A 15968-nucleotide genomic window follows, 5' to 3' on the forward strand; every position below is an offset into this window, starting at 1 on the left:
GTGGTTTGCATGACAAAAGTTAGTTCTCCCAAAGGAAGTTGTCATGTCATCGGTCTTTGAGCTAAAATTTAAAACCAAGAGTTATTCATAAACTATCAAATGTGACACATGAAAACAGTTCAAGTTCAAGTCTTTTCAAACTGATAGAGAACATAAGCACCCATATATTTGCATTCATTTAAACTGAAATTGTGTAAATTGTGTTTGCAGGTCTGATGGAACGCAATGAGGCAGAATACATTTAAGGTATTTTATGTAACGGGAAACAGGATAGAAACAAAGCTTAACCACCGCAACATTTCAGAACTATAGGCCCAAAATCAGGACTCATTAACTTTAGCAACATACCAATAAAAATGAACAGATTTCATAATCAATTATCTTTAGAAACACTGTCCATCTGTCCATCTTTTATACCGCTTCTTCGGCTTCAGGGTCTTGATGTTCTGCTGGAGGCCATCGCTGCTGTCTTCAGGTAAAAAGCCGAGCAGAGCCGAGACAGGTCATCAATCCATCCAGGGGCTTTCTACCAAAAAAAAAGAGAAACGGTCTTTGTTTTTCTTAATTTGTTACATAGGTCATCTGAATTTCTACATAGTAAAGAAGGCGCACTGTATTATTCTTGTCAATTTATTTTAAAAAGTTGACTTTTTTCTTAACATGTTTTGGTCAACATATCATAGGGATACAGTACAAAGCACCATTTTCAAACACATCTTTTCACATCTGTTTACAGCAGCAGGTGTTCGTGGGTGGGATCAACCATCCAACTCACCTGAACCCCCATTTTCTGAAATCTGTGGTACAGCTTTACGCTGGACACCATTACAGCGAAAGCAGAAAAATGTATCTGTATTTATATTCATATTTTTTTCATTTATAGAGTAACAAGTGATGGTGTCATTTGCATTATTAGTGTCAGAGTTTTTCACTTGGTAGACGCTTGATCAATTAACTCAAGACTTTTCCCTATTTAAAAATAAAAAACAAAAAAACAACACTTCCCCTTTGCCATCAAAGTTGTATCGTATCTGAGCGGATTCAGCAGCAAGTCATCCCTCATATATAATTAGTATATTATCACATGATTTAACATGACGCTGGCATCATATGTTCACCTTACTACATGCTCCAGAAAAAGGCTTGAACCCTGGTTGACCTATATGCAATCTTTGGCATGCAAGACTACATGATGTATCCTGTAACAGCCAGTCATCTTCTGTACATCTTCAGCAGAAGTTCATGTAAGTGGTTCAAGAGACAGATTTCAAAATCAGTGTTCTCTCTTTCTTTTGTCAAGTTAATGGCACTCGAATTGGTTCATTGCTATGAGATGGAGTTTGTAACAGTTGCAAGGAAATACAAATACTCTTAATGAATAGATGAAAGAAAAACAGATCATTGGAAAAGGGAAATATGTCACTTTTGGCCTGCCTGAGTCTGACTTGACCAGATGCAACAGGACTTCCTTTTTGTGTCAGAATTTGTAGGATCAAAGTTTCAATTTAGGTCTTGTAAATGTAACACTAACAAACACAGCGGAAATGAGAGCTGATTGTTCCTCAAACCTGACTAGCTCAGATTTAAACAGAAAGGCCAAGGAAATGTTGAAACATGGAGTGAGAAAACTAATTGCACGTGGTAAATGCATTGAGGAGATTAACGACTGAATGTGCCACAACTTTCTCCAGTTAAACAAATACAAAACTGAGCTAATTGTCTTTGGAGCCAGAGAGAAACGATTACTGGTCACCACAGAGTTTCAATCTATACACCTAAAAAACACCAACCAGGCCAGAAACCTGTGTGTAGTGATGGATTCAGACCTAAATTTGGAAACACATACTAAGGCAATAACAAAGTCAGGCTACTATAACCTTAAGAATATATCAAGGTTAAAAGATCTGATGCAGGACCTGGAAAAACTAGTCCATGCATTGATCTTTAGTAGGCTTGATTATTACAGGTTTACCTAAAACAGTCAGTTAGACAATTGCAGCTCATTCAGAACTCTGCTGCTTGAGTCCTCGCTAAGACCAAAAAGGTGGACCACATCAGTCCAGCTCTGAGGTTTTCACACTGGCTGCCTGTCCATCAGAGGATAGACTTTAAAGTTCTGATGCTGGTCTATAAACCTCTGAATGGTTTAGGACCAAACTACTTCGGTGACCTCCTGACCCAGCATGAACTTTCCAGCCCCTTCGGGTCATCTGGATCCAGTTTTTTATCAGTTCCCAGAGTCAGAACCAGACATGGAGAAGCTCTGTTCAGCTTCTATGCTCCTCATGTCTGGAACAAACTCCCAGAAGGCCTCAGATCAGCTGAAACATTCTTTAAATTTAACCTGGATTTAAGTTTATTTAAATCCAGGTTGAAGACGCACCTGTTCTCAGCTGCATTTGAATAAATCTCCAAATCTGTTCTATTACTTTTAAGCTTGAGCTTCAAAAACTTGATATTTTAAATATTGATTTTATCTATTGTTCTTTTCTCTTAGTCTACATTTTTAATCATACTTTTTATTTATGTGATGTTTTATGTCTCTGCACTTTGAATCAGATGGTTGTTGAATTGTTCTACACAAATAATACACTTGCCTGATTCAATTCAGATAAATCCCTTTTATTTGTACAGCACCAAATCACCACAAAAGTCGTCTCAGGGGACTTTACAAACATCAATGCAGTCCTGAAGTATAATTGAATTCAGTCAAGTGATGTTTCAGTTACATTGAATTCATTCCAGTGGAGTCCAGATTCACATGAAAATCCACATAATACCAATTCATTTGAAAGGAGAAATCCTCACTAAGGAAACCCAGAGATTTCATCAGATCTTCACTTAGGTGCCACCCCCTAAAGAAAATAAGGGAGAATTAAAGGGACATATATAACATACACAAAAAAAAGAACCAGAAAACTAGAAATCATTTTCCGTACAATTTATATAGTCACCTCGTGCTTGCTCAGGATGTGGGATTTCTATCAGAGATATTTCTATTGTGTTTTTATTTTTATCTATTTTTTCTGCTTCATATGAATTTAGACTAAGCTGGAATTGATCAAATTGAATAGTAATATGACTGGATTGCAGCTAACTTGATTTCTCTGTAAAGTGCCTTCAGATGAATTATGTTTTGAATTAATGGCTTACAAATGAATGTGAATTGAACAAAAAATATTTTAAAATGTAGAATACACAATCTACATACACAATAGATTTTTTAAAAACGATTTCAGTTCTTTTTGTCATTTATCTTTACATTTAAGTTTAATATTCATTTGAATTATCTGTATTCTCAATGTGTCTTGTGCATTTAGTTAAGATTATTTTTTTTGTGAGCTTCCTTTTTTTTTTTTTTTTCCATGGATGTACATCCTGCTGAGTAGAAACTTAAGACACAACCGTTTTCCAGGCTAATGGTGATTATTTCTCAAAGACTTGATTTTTGCAATATAATCTCAGCTTTGATGCTTTAACTAGCCTGGCTAGTCATAACAATTGAATTCGCAAAAACCCTCATCTGGTTCCCCTCCCCTTCTACAGACATAACCAGACATACAGAGCATACCAAACCAATCCCAAAGGAGCAGGCTTTATGTCATAATTAAAAAACAGGGGCATCCAAAAGGACACAAATGAACTAAGATGCTGCAGAAATGCCAATAACAACATGGGTCAACTAAATTTTACTACAAAACCAGTTAAGTCATTGACCGGCGTTCTTACTCCACCGCATGGTGTTTTCCATGCATTTTGATTACACCGTCGGGTCGTCGCTCTGCCTACATCGCATGCTACATTTTGCTGATTAGCCTATACAGTGGTGTCCAGAGGCAGTTTCTTCTGTATCTGTTGGTTCTGTCGCTAGAAATCAAAATTGCATCTAGAAGAACCAGGATGGAGCAGTACAGCTCCTAACATTTCAGTGACGTTCGTATTAAAGTGATGGAGAGACCCTTTAAACAGAAAAAGGAAATTATACAAAGCCCGCCAGCAAAATATACATTTATTATAAACACTGTACATAGCATCATTTTCAATCCAAATATCACTTAAAAACAAGCAATGCTTCAGGCCATACTAATCTATGTATGCTTTAAATGTATATTGGACAAAACAAAAACAAAAAAAAAACAAACACTGACCTAATGGATTTGACTGACTTTTCATTTTCCTTAATGTCTACTAAAGTGGCACAGTTAGTTACTTCTACAGTGTCATCAGTGCACAGGGGTTAGTTTTTTCACAGTGAGGGAAAATGCAGTCATTGCAGAATAAATCATCTTTCATGTAGTGGAGAGCTGCGTGCGGACACCGAACCAGAAGACAGATCAAAGCCAACTGGAACAAATTTCTGTAAAACAAAAGATCAATTAAAGTGTAACTAGCAAGAAAAAAACAACACACAACAGTCTGAAGACATTTTAGTCTAGTGATGTCTTGTATTAATTTTTTTAAGGACACTTTGAACAGACTGAACATTTGGTTAAAATAAAAAAGCTCAATATGTCATTGAACTCACAATGGTCTCGTCAAAGTGCAAAATGGACGCCAGGGGGTTTCCACACCGAGGCCGAGGTGGGAGAAACCCAGAGGACGTTGAGACACACACAGAAGTATAGCTGGCCACCTCCTCATCCAAACGCAGCTCCTCCAGAGGAGGAAGACGCTTGCGCAGGATTGCCAGTGCAGGACTCATAGAGCTAGACTTCTGCACAATCAGGTCTGTAAGATAAAATAAAAAAAAAGGTTTAAAAGATTCCACCTGCCAGGAGTCGTTATTGTGGGATACCGAGAGGTTACAGGTACCTCTGTGAGGATTCTGAACAGAGGGGTTGATCCGACAGCCGAGTTCAGACTCAGTTTGAGCTGATGGAATCTTTCTCTGTTCTGATGAAACAGGAGCATGCTGGTTCTGCTGAGCTGAGCTTTCCTGACTCTCCAAAGGTGGGACTCTGACCAGGTTTTTACCGGTTGAGAAAAAAATAACAGACTGTCTAGAAAGTGCTTGTGAGAACGTCTCCTGTTGCTCCTCATCGTCGCTGCTGGTCTTACTCATCTCTTTCTCTTCACCGGGAACTTTATCCTGAAGAAGTGGAAGAAGATATGAAACGACACCATGACGAGTCATTTTAAAAATGTCTCAGCATGTTTTGAATGTATTATTTATAATGTTTGTTTGACTTCATACAGATGAGACTTGAACAGCGGACTGGTCTGCTTGTGTCTCTGGATCTTTGTCAGTCACATTTGTGGTCCTCACGTCTTCTGAATCACAAAATAATCTCTGGACAATCTCCTGATAACAAATGAAAACATATTCATTGTCATTTAAAGTACGTTATACTCCTGGTTCGATTAAAAAACAACCCCAAAACATCCATATAAAAAAGGTTAGCATCTCAACAATCTCCAAGCCAACATAAATATTTACTAAGACGACATTAAGATTTGGCAAAGTTGCCAGGTGTCAGTTTTTGTTTTCTGTACATTTATCCTAGTCATAAAAAACAAAAGATGAACACTTTTTATTGTAGATTATTGTTTAGAAGTATCAAGCTTGTCATTTAACTTTGCCATTTAAAGATTTTGGACTAAGAAGTGACATCCAAGTGATGGTTTGAGCAACAATCTGAAGATGACCACGCATCAGTGTTTACGTCGGTGGTAGCTACAGTACTAACCCGCCTTTAATTTAGCAAAACTTCACACTTTAATACAGTTTAAAAAGGTTAGTTTTATAAAAGTTTACCTGTATTCAGTTACATCTACTGGGAAAGTCAATCATAGATTAAAAACGGTCTATTGCTGACGACAAACATGCTCATTCCTACTGTCAAATTGATGATCTGGGATGACTGACTTGCTTTTAGAGCCTTAAAAAAAAACAGTCCAAGAACTGCAGTTTATTCAATTTGTTACCTTTAAAAAGTTTCAGATTTTTTTTCTGTTATTTTCCCCATCCGACTACATGTTGTTCTTCACTTTCTAAAATTATGTTCTTTAGCTTTAAAACAGTGCTCGATTTTTAAAAGAACTCTTAAAATATTTGTAAATTCAACATTTCTGCTCACAGAACGGAACAGATGTTAGAAGTTCTCACATATAATCTCACAATATAAAATTGACTCGCTCTCACCTCATGACCCGGCTGAGGTTTGCTTTTGCCGTTCCTGTGCCTGGGAGTGAAGTAAGGTGACTGTTGTGCCGACGGATGCCCTTTCTGAAACGGCAGCATGGTGAGATAAGGCAGAGACCTACAGACTTAAAGATTGTAAACACACACACGACACAAAAGGAGTACAAACCATAGCAGACATGGGCTGATGTTTGGTGTTGAGGAGTCTCTGCGGAGTCCATTTCACCAGTGGAGCCTCTTTGAGCGCTGTTGCTCAGGAGGATAAATAGTAGTTTCATGTCAATATCAGGCAAAAAAAAAAAACAACAGATACAGCTACTTCAAGAGCTCTAAGATAACGGTGCTACATCTCACCCACTGGACCACCAGTTGCCTCTGCATGTTTTTTTTTAACAGGCACTCTTTGAGCCTAAAAAGGGAAGCAACATTTAATTCCACTGATACTTACAGTACAAAAAAAAATTAGTAATTGAAAAGAAAGAATGAAAAAAAAAAAAAAACACATACTAGCAAAAAGAAAGGGAGTAGAGATGAAAACTAGTTTTAAAAAAAAGTGCCCATACTGAGGAGATTGAAGTGCCTCTGCCTGATGGACGGACTGAAATTCTGGGTGTGGCACCCATGGGCCCTCCAACCTTCACACCCTCGTTCAGGAGGATACTTTGCAGAGCAGAAGCATCCGGTGAGAACTGCACTGACTTCATTGTGGCTGTGAGAGGTACAGATATGTTTATTTAGCTGAACAGATTTGACAGGCAGAAACACAAATGAAAAGAAGGAGGAAAAAAAAAAAAACAAGAACAGTCCAAGAGCCAGATCTGCATTTACAGGTGATATATCCCATAATATAATTGGATCCATCCTGGGAAACATGTAGGGATGCTACACTGTATAAATCCTTTGTAGAACAAAGGAATAACAGGCAGACTCTTGTAGAGCCCGCATAGAGTTGGGAAAGAAATCCGCAGTTTGTCTGCTCTCAAAACAGAGAATATTAGTTGTCTCTGCAAAATTTTAAATATTTGAATTACGTGAACTGTTTTCACATGTGTTAACTTTGTTTGGCTACCATGTTCTATTATCTACCATCTTTAGTTCAGCTAAACAGACTGAATGAAGGCGTCTCAGCATCGTATCAGTGAGTGATTACATACAGTATGCCACCTTTGCTGAATTAACCGTCATGTGTCGTGTAAACAGAACATGTTTTTTTGATTCATCTCTGCTATAACCAACCAAAACAGAGGTGCAAAAAACATGTCTTGCTGTTCCTCACATAAAACACTAGCACAAAAAAAAAACACTTTTAAAGAACTGTGTGTAAAGTGTTTTAACATAGAGTCAACAAACGTTCCAGGGTTAAACAAGCGGTAGTCATTAATAACTCTAGTCCTAGCAGTATTTCTAGGGTTCTCAAATAGTCCTGGCTCCCTGTGGTAACTAACTGCTGACTTCACTTCATCTGTTAATGCAGATCACCGAGCCGATCTGACAGGCCAGATATGCCCGATAGCAACAACCCAGTCACTGCATATGGGGACATTTGCCATAAACCAAAAGCGTTTTTTTGTCTCAGACTACAAATATGTTTATATCTGCTGTCATGTCCGGTGTGATTTACTTTTCACAAATTCAGGTTTATGCAGCTTTGTGACTTATCTGAGAAACACAAAATAATGAAACAGCATCAACTATGATCTAATATTGAAAGCATAAGTACTCATTTTGTTTTATGTACAATACTGACCTGCAGACGGTCCAGCTTTTTTTTGACTCTTCATGATAGACACTCGCAGTGGCTGCAAACAAAACAAAGGAATGCGTCACAGCAACATGTCTGACCACTGATAACACCAAGAACAACAACTAACAACCAAAATATGGTTGGAAACAAGGGACTATTGCAAGGGTTTTCATTTCTGTTCCTCAGACCTTGATGACAAACTAATGAGGACCATTAATTAGAATCAGGTGTGTTGATGCAAGGCAACACACCTCGGGGGCCCCGAGGACCGGAATTGAAAAACCCTGGACTATTGCATTTGCATGATTAAATCAATCAAACAAATCAATCTTTTTTCATCACCCTGGTGGAAATTTGTTGTTTGCTCACCAGATAGTTGTAAGATTTGGTTTGTGGAGTTGTTGATGCCCAATGTGTAACAGTTACTCCTTCGTTCCGGAGGATACTCTGCAAAGCTGCATGGTTTGACTGGAAGATGTCACTTGTGTCTGTAATGCAAGCCGCCACCGGGCAAAACACAAAGAACTCTTGTTTAGAGGAAGAATGTAAATCAGCAATGTGCGCAAAGGCATAATTACAAGAAACATTTACTAATATATGAATTAACTCCTACAAAATATAAATAAATGTCTCTGTATTGATGCAAGTGCATACAATAATTACCGTTTAAAGCTTTTGAAGAGTTTTCCTGCATAGTTGGTGGATTCTGGCCAGCATCTGAAGCCTTGCAAGGCTCTTTGATACTGAGCAGGTTCATGCTTTCCAAACAGACCTCTGCACCAAGAGAATGCTGCACAGCGGAAGTTGCTTGATTCTGCTGCACTGTGTTAGGGGGAATGGAGGATGCTGAAATCTTTAGTGGGTTGGAAAAAGCTGACTGTCCTGATCTTTGAGGGGTATTATCAGTCATCTTTCCATGAGACTGCCCTGAACTTTTGGTTAAATCTCTGTTGCTGTTCAACACAGCTCCAAGTTTCATAGGTTTTGAATTAGTCAAGTTGTTTTCAGGCCGGTCAGTGCGAGTCCTTGACCGTGGAGCAGGTAATGGTTGTTGATTTTCATTTGGATTATTTCTGATTTTGGGTTGAGAGAAATTAAATGGTACAGGCCGGGTGCATGGCCTTTTCTTCTTAGCTTTCCCCTGCCGAAAAAAAAAAGACTGGAAGTGTAAAAACATGTATGGTCATACTATATAATATATCTATATGACAAGAAAGTGGGTACTTACAGCTAAAGGTTTGTCTTCCCAGCTGGCGTGGGACTGCTTGAAGTCAGAGGGAGTCTTAAAATGAAGGGACTTTGCAAGTACTGGAAGCCTGCTGACACTTGCTTGCAAAGGTACTTTCTGTCTGAATTCTGATGGATCTTTGTTCTCACCATCTTTACTGGAAAGGTGGTGTGAATGCAGGAGTTTGGAAGCCTTTGGATCCACTTGTTTGTTTTGTTCATTCTTCATTCTGTGTTTAAAAAAATAACAACACAGCAATTTGTGCGTACAGTGTGGGAATAGAGTTATTTTTCTACTAGTACTTCTAAAATACTTGGGTTGAATAATCCTTTACTGATAGTGAGAAGAAAATGTGATTTCATGTGCAAATTCAGCCTATTAGATGTACATTGGGGGGGGGATTTGTAAATGATCAAAGTGCATTCATGTACCCAGACATCAAACTCTCTGTATAGGTTTCTGTGGTAATGACAACATCTTCAGTACTTTGCTACACTAGTGATGCAGCTTAGTGAGCAATAAGTTTTTACTTCACAGAGGTCGGCCCAAAAAGGTGGCAGATAATTTAGTGTCCATGGTTTGTTGTTCACCATTACAGAGTTCCACAGTTTAGTGAAAATAATAGCGCAGACTTCACCCTGCACGTCACTCTTGTGTGCTGCTGTGAGCAAATTTTAGTGAACTGAAAGAGCATCAGTACTGAAAACATCTGTATAGAATCCCATTTAATACCATCTATAAACTGGGTTGAAGTTACATATTTTTCAAATAAAAGCACCCCCTCCCCCCCTTTCTTGTGTGTTTTATTAAATGTCTCAAAAGCCAACTGCCTGTATGAAGAAGGAAAAAAAAGATACACATCTAAAATTCAGAACAAGGCCTTACATAATGCTACATTACACTGAGAAATACAACTGAACATGTTTTTTTTTTCTTATTTTACAACATGTTATAGTCCAGACATTATATTAATATATATTAACTTCAAAGAGAGAAGAAAACTACTTAATCAAAAAGAGATCGTTTTGATTAAAAGGAAATTATAACCTACTGCTCCATGAAAATTCCTAGTACTTGACACAAGGAGAAAAAAAAATGTGGACATAAATGCCTTAGACTTACCTCTGAAAGTCACTGAGCATCTTGTTCTGGCTTTGCTGACGAAGGACAGGAGAGGAGTCCATGTTGATGAAGAGAGGAGGAGGTGGAGGAGGAGGAGGTGGTGGAGGAGGAGGAGGTGGTGGAGGAGGAGGAGGTGGAGATGCTGAACTGCTCGATGAGCAGCAACAAAAAAGAGATTTCAGCGGCCATGCAAGAGGTAACATGCAGGATGAACAAAAAGTGTGTAAGACAACGTAAAAATAAACAAATGAAAATACAAAACAAAAGTATGCAATAACACAAACACACCAGACTTCATCAGAATTTAAGAAGCAAAAGAAGAAAAAAAAACAAAGAAGGTACAAGAAACAAAAAAGGTATGTCGCTTATAAACAAAATTTAAAAATGCAAACTGAATTGGTCAGGGATGAGATAATGATAGTTGATTCATGAAAACTGTATATATTTCACAGAAGATGAACAGATGGAGATTAAGATGAAGTTAGCTTTGGCCGGAGCAACAGGAGCCACATCACAAATATACGCTACATAAAGCTAACTGCTGCATACTTTATAAAACATCACATAACAAGAACGCTATTACTTCATTCTGAGAAGCCAACACTTTAAATAAACTCTCCTCTTTACCTTATTTCCGTCTCGTTTCCGAGGCTTTTTGTGGAGATTTAAATCCCTTGCTCACTTCTCTCTTGCTCTCATGGAGCAGGGCTGTCAACTTCCTGGACTTGAAGCCGTTTGTAAAAAGGGCGCCCTGCCATTGGCCACAGCGCGATGCCGCGACAGCCAATAGGAGAGCGTGTTCTGGGCATGACGACGTTTCAACCAATGAGCTGCGGATCTTTATAAACAGCTCCATGGTTACGACGCGAAAGTTGGATTACCACGTGACCTAGTTTTACCGCGGCCTCACCCACCATTATGAGATAAGACAAGATATAGCATCTCCTAAAAAAAAAGAATTTATTTTAAAAGAGTAATAAAAAAAAGAGTCAGAACATTACAATGTTCATGAAGTTGGTTCTGCTATTATAATAATAATCTAGTCACTCGAGTGTAATAACCTGTTTCTCTGAAAGTGCAATAACCTTCTCCCTCTAAATACCTCACTGGTATTTTTGCACATGTATTATCCGTTTTTTGGGGTCCAGTATTTCTTTTGTACATTGCTCATTTTTTAAATATTTTATATTACTCTTATTTATTATTATTATTTATTATTATTATTATTATTTAGCTATTTATTGGTTATTTTTCTTTTTCTTTTTTAGGATGTACTTTTTTTATACCTTTTAATACTTTCGTGTGTATTTTGTAAAAATTGTTGAGCGTGTGTGTGTTTGCTGCTGCATAATTGAATTTCTCCTCTGGGGGATCAATAAAGTTTATTCTATTCTATTCTGTTCTATTCTATTCTATAATGCCCATAGAAACTGGTAAGATATAAACGCACACACTGTTAAGTTTATATCATTAACCTGATCAACATTTTTGAACATTTCGTCGTAAAGAATGAGAAGTCAAGTCAAGTTAGTTTATTTGTCAAAACCATGTGTACAGGTTTATACATAGAGTTCGAAATTGCAATGCTCCCCAGGCCCACAGTGTATTTGGACAAGACAGTGACAATATAGACGTACACTGACAGGACACATAACAATATGTCATTGCAGAAAAACCATAAAGACAGATATAAAAACACAGTACAAGTATAAAAGAACAGACTTGTAGGCGGCAGTGCTATTGGTTAAAAAGTTAAAATGCAGGGTTGAGGGAGGGCAGGGCAAGGAGAGAGAGTTCAGCATCCTGAAAGCTGTCTTTCAGTCTGCTAGTCCTGGCCCTAAGGCTTGTCAGTCTTTTTCCGTACGGCAGCAGACTGAAGAGGCCGTTGGATGGGTGGGTGGAGTCTTTAGCAATGCAGAGGGCTTTTAGGGTGAGGCGTGTGCTCAGGGGCGTCAATTGGGTATGGCAAGGTATGGCAGCCGCCACACCTTGGCTTCAAGGGAAAATGTAAATGTAAAATGTTTTTTAAATACATTTATGGAATTACTCTGTGTCTATTTGTATTGATTATTCTATTACTTAATACATATAGAATAACTACAAATGCAAATCAGAACAACATGATCGATTTCACTAGTTATTATACACTGCAAAAACTCAAAATCTTAACAAGAATATTTGTCTTATTTCTAGTTAAAATGTCTAATTTTGAATAAAAAAAAATCTCATTACATTTAAGACAAGATTCAAAAACAACTATTTTCACCTGTTTCAAGTAGATTTTCACTTAAAATAAGTGGAAAAATCTGCCAGTGGAACAACATTTTTTTGCTTGTAATGAGAAGATAAATCTTGTTCCACTGGCAGATTTTTCTACTTATTTCAAGTGAAAATGTACTTGAAACAGGTGAAAATGGTCAAATAACAAGTTATTTTTCTGGTGATGACTCTTGTTTTAAGTGTAATGAGATTTTTTGACTTAAAATTAGACATTTTAACTAGAAATAAGACAAATATTCCTGGTAAGATTTTGAGTTTTTGCAGTGAGCGAGACTGCATTTGAAAAAGTTCCAATTTTCTTGACCACACAGATAAGCTACATAGCAGACTTCTGTGATGAGTATTTGCTGGACGTGTTGATTGATACCCTAGTTAAGTTCTGTGACTCGTAACCTTGCCATACCTTAGCTTCGACTGAATTGACGCCACTGCGTGTGCTGTAGATATCCTGGAGGGTCGGGAGAGAGACTCCCAGGATCCTCTCAGCTGCTCCCACCACACGTTGTAGCTGTTTGCGGCAGGACACGGTGCAGGTGCCATACCACACAGTGATGCAGCTGGTGAGGATGCTCTCTATGGTGCCTCTATAGAAGGTGCACATGATGGAGGCTGGAGTTCTGGCTCTCTTCAGCTTGCGGAAGAAGTAGCTGTTGGGCTTTACTGGCCAGTGCTGCAGTGTTCTTTGACCAGGAGAGGTCCTCACAGATGTGCACACCCAGGAACTTAGTGCTGCTTACTTTCTCCACAGCAGCTCCATTAATGGTGAGGGGGGCATGCTGTGTGTGTGTTCTCCTGAAGTCAACAACAATCTCCTTTGTTTTCTCCACATTCAAGGAGAGGTTGTTGTTGCTGCACCACTTGGCCAGGCGGCTCACTTCACTCCTGTAGTGAGTCTCATCATTGTTGCTGATGTGACCTAGTACAGTGGTATCGTCAGCAAATTTAATGAAGAGTTTGAACTGTGTGATGGTGTGCTGTCGTGGGTCAACAGGGTGAAGAGGAGGGGGCTCAGCACACATCCTTGGGGGGCCCCCGTGTTCAGTATGACTGTGCTGGAGATTTTGCTGCCTACCCGTACTGCTTGCGGCCTTCCTGTCAGGAAATCAAGCAGCCAGTTGAGAAAATGTTAATAAAATATGTTTTTTAATTTGGTGTCACCAAACTTCCCATGCTAAAGGTTCTTACCTTTACTTCTTTAACAACTTTTAAAAACCAGATAAAAATATGGCTCAGAGGTCAACAGATGTGTACACACACCTAATGTGTGCTTGGGCCTCCTCCTACCTACTAACTTTTTTTTATCATTCTCATTTTACTACTTGTACTTGTCTTTACTAATTGTACTTGTCTTTGTTTCTGTTTTCTTTTTCTTATTGCATTTTTATCTTCTCGGCTTTCAACACCTTACCTGCCTATATTGGACTACAGATGGAAACTAGCCTTGTGCTACAATCTGGCACATTTACATATGTATATATGTTCATCAATGTGCATTGTCCTGAGAAATAAATAAAGTAAATAAATAAATAAAATACTGCAACTTTACACGAAAACGAGATAAAAAAAAATAGATGACACTATTTTGTACTGTTCTGCTTCATCATTGTCATGTGGATACAAAAGCTACAATCTCCTTTTAACGTTATTCAGAGGAATTAAAACTTATGCTCAATTCTGAAAAAACTAAATGAATGTGCTTTTCGAAATCAGGGAATACAGAGGATGTTTGTCACATTGTTACATAAAATGAGAAATGAGAAAGTGATTGAAAGAGTGTCAATCTAAAAATACTTGGGATTTTACTTGGATGAAAATCTGTCTTTTATACACCATATTTAGTGTCTTAGAAAGAAACTCTGGGTTAAACTGGGTTTCTGTTATAGAAACAAAAGTTGTTTCTCCTTTAATGCAAGAAAAAGAATACCGTATTTCAGGCAATCTTTGTATCAATACTTGATTATGGTGATATCTTATACATGAATGTAAACCTTTCCTCTTTGAAAATGCTGGATTCAGTGTATCATGCAGCATTAAGATTTATAACAGATTTAGGTTTTCGTGCTCATCACTGTCTGTTTGCTGGCCTTTGTACAATCATAGATGGGAACACTGGTATTGTTTTCTTTACAAGGCCATCCTGTGTGACTTGCCCCCTTAATTGTGTCCTCTCTTGGTTTCTAAAGTCAACACCAAAAGCTTTAGTCTCAGGCATGACAGATTTATAATGTACACTATTCCTCGTACGAGAACTGTCTTTGGGGAACGTGCCTTCAAAGCATTCGCACCGTCGTCCTAGTATAAATTGCAGAGTCATCTTAAATTGGATTTTCTCCCAAAAATGGAAGATTTAAAGCTAGGATCAAGGACTATTTGACTACTGCATGCATATGTTCTCTCACTGAACGCAACTGGTATTTATACTGTAATGATGTGGTTGTTTTGTTGTTGTTCAAGTGTGTATTTTACGTGGACCTACTGTACTGCTCTCTTGGCCAGGACCCCCTTGCAGAAGAGATTCTGAATCTTAGTGGGATTATTCCTTGTTAAATATAGGTTGTGTACATATATATGCATAGTGCATACCTTTATTTATTATATATATATATATATATATATATATATATATATATATATATATATATATATATATATATATATATATATATATATATATATATATACAGAGAGAGAGAGAGAGAGAGAGAGAGAGAGAGAGAGAGAGATGGATATAGATATATAGTTACTCCTTTGTATGTTTACAGCAGTTGTTCAACCTTTTTGAGCTGTGATGTTATTATATTTACATTTTAATTATTTGATTACATTTTTTGTATGTTTGAGCATATCTGCACACACTGAGATAAGCAGCAATTAATTAGATGTGTGGCTAATAGATGGTGTTTGGTAATATTTAAAGTCTACATATAAGATAAGATATAATATTTTTAATGTAAATTAGACCTAAATCTGAAATCAAATACAGACAACACACTGTAAGGCACATTCCTTAGCCACCTGTAGTTACTTCAAATTAACCATATAAAACATTAAAAAGGTGCTTTTGTTTTAGCGATAAGAATGTAATTAAATTAAATTCAAAAATACTTTAGTTATCCTTGAAGGGAAATTAATGGTTGCAGTGGTCATTATAATACTGTACCTAAAAATTACATTAAACTACAGTATTAATTTGAGTTTTTGCACTACTGAAATTGACTACATAGTGTCAATAGCTAATACCTTCTGTTTTTGATGTTTAGAAATGGGTCTTCCTATTTTATTTTGCTTTCATAGTTCAAAGAGTGTATTTCCATGTGAATACTGTCAGTTGTTGAAGCCAGGACCCTCCCTCTCTTCCAGTAACCCTAAATGTCCAGCAGGTGTCAGTGGCAGCAGGCTGCCTAAAGCCCTGTGTCTGCCTGGCAGCAGCAACACAGCTTTGTGCGTGTCTG

The 15968-nt window shown here is 37.7% G+C and overlaps 1 protein-coding gene across 1 annotated transcript; it reads right to left on the minus strand.

Annotated features, from left to right (window-relative positions):
- Positions 1-2621: 2621 nt before the first annotated feature.
- Positions 2622-10956, minus strand: troap (trophinin associated protein). Its single transcript, XM_061736247.1, has 14 exons — positions 10864-10956; positions 10237-10383; positions 9115-9343; positions 8550-9027; positions 8256-8374; positions 7890-7941; positions 6706-6851; positions 6497-6551; positions 6312-6388; positions 6143-6226; positions 5195-5302; positions 4813-5089; positions 4526-4728; positions 2622-4357 (listed from the first exon to the last, which is right to left on the minus strand). The coding sequence occupies exons 2-14, from the start codon at positions 10296-10298 to the stop codon at positions 4283-4285; spliced, it is 1965 nt and encodes a 654-aa protein (XP_061592231.1). The 5' UTR covers positions 10299-10383; positions 10864-10956; the 3' UTR covers positions 2622-4282.
- Between the last annotated feature and the right edge of the window lie 5012 nt (positions 10957-15968).

This window comes from Cololabis saira, chromosome 12 (assembly GCF_033807715.1).
Source record: "Cololabis saira isolate AMF1-May2022 chromosome 12, fColSai1.1, whole genome shotgun sequence".
Lineage (NCBI taxonomy): Eukaryota > Metazoa > Chordata > Actinopteri > Beloniformes > Belonidae > Cololabis > Cololabis saira.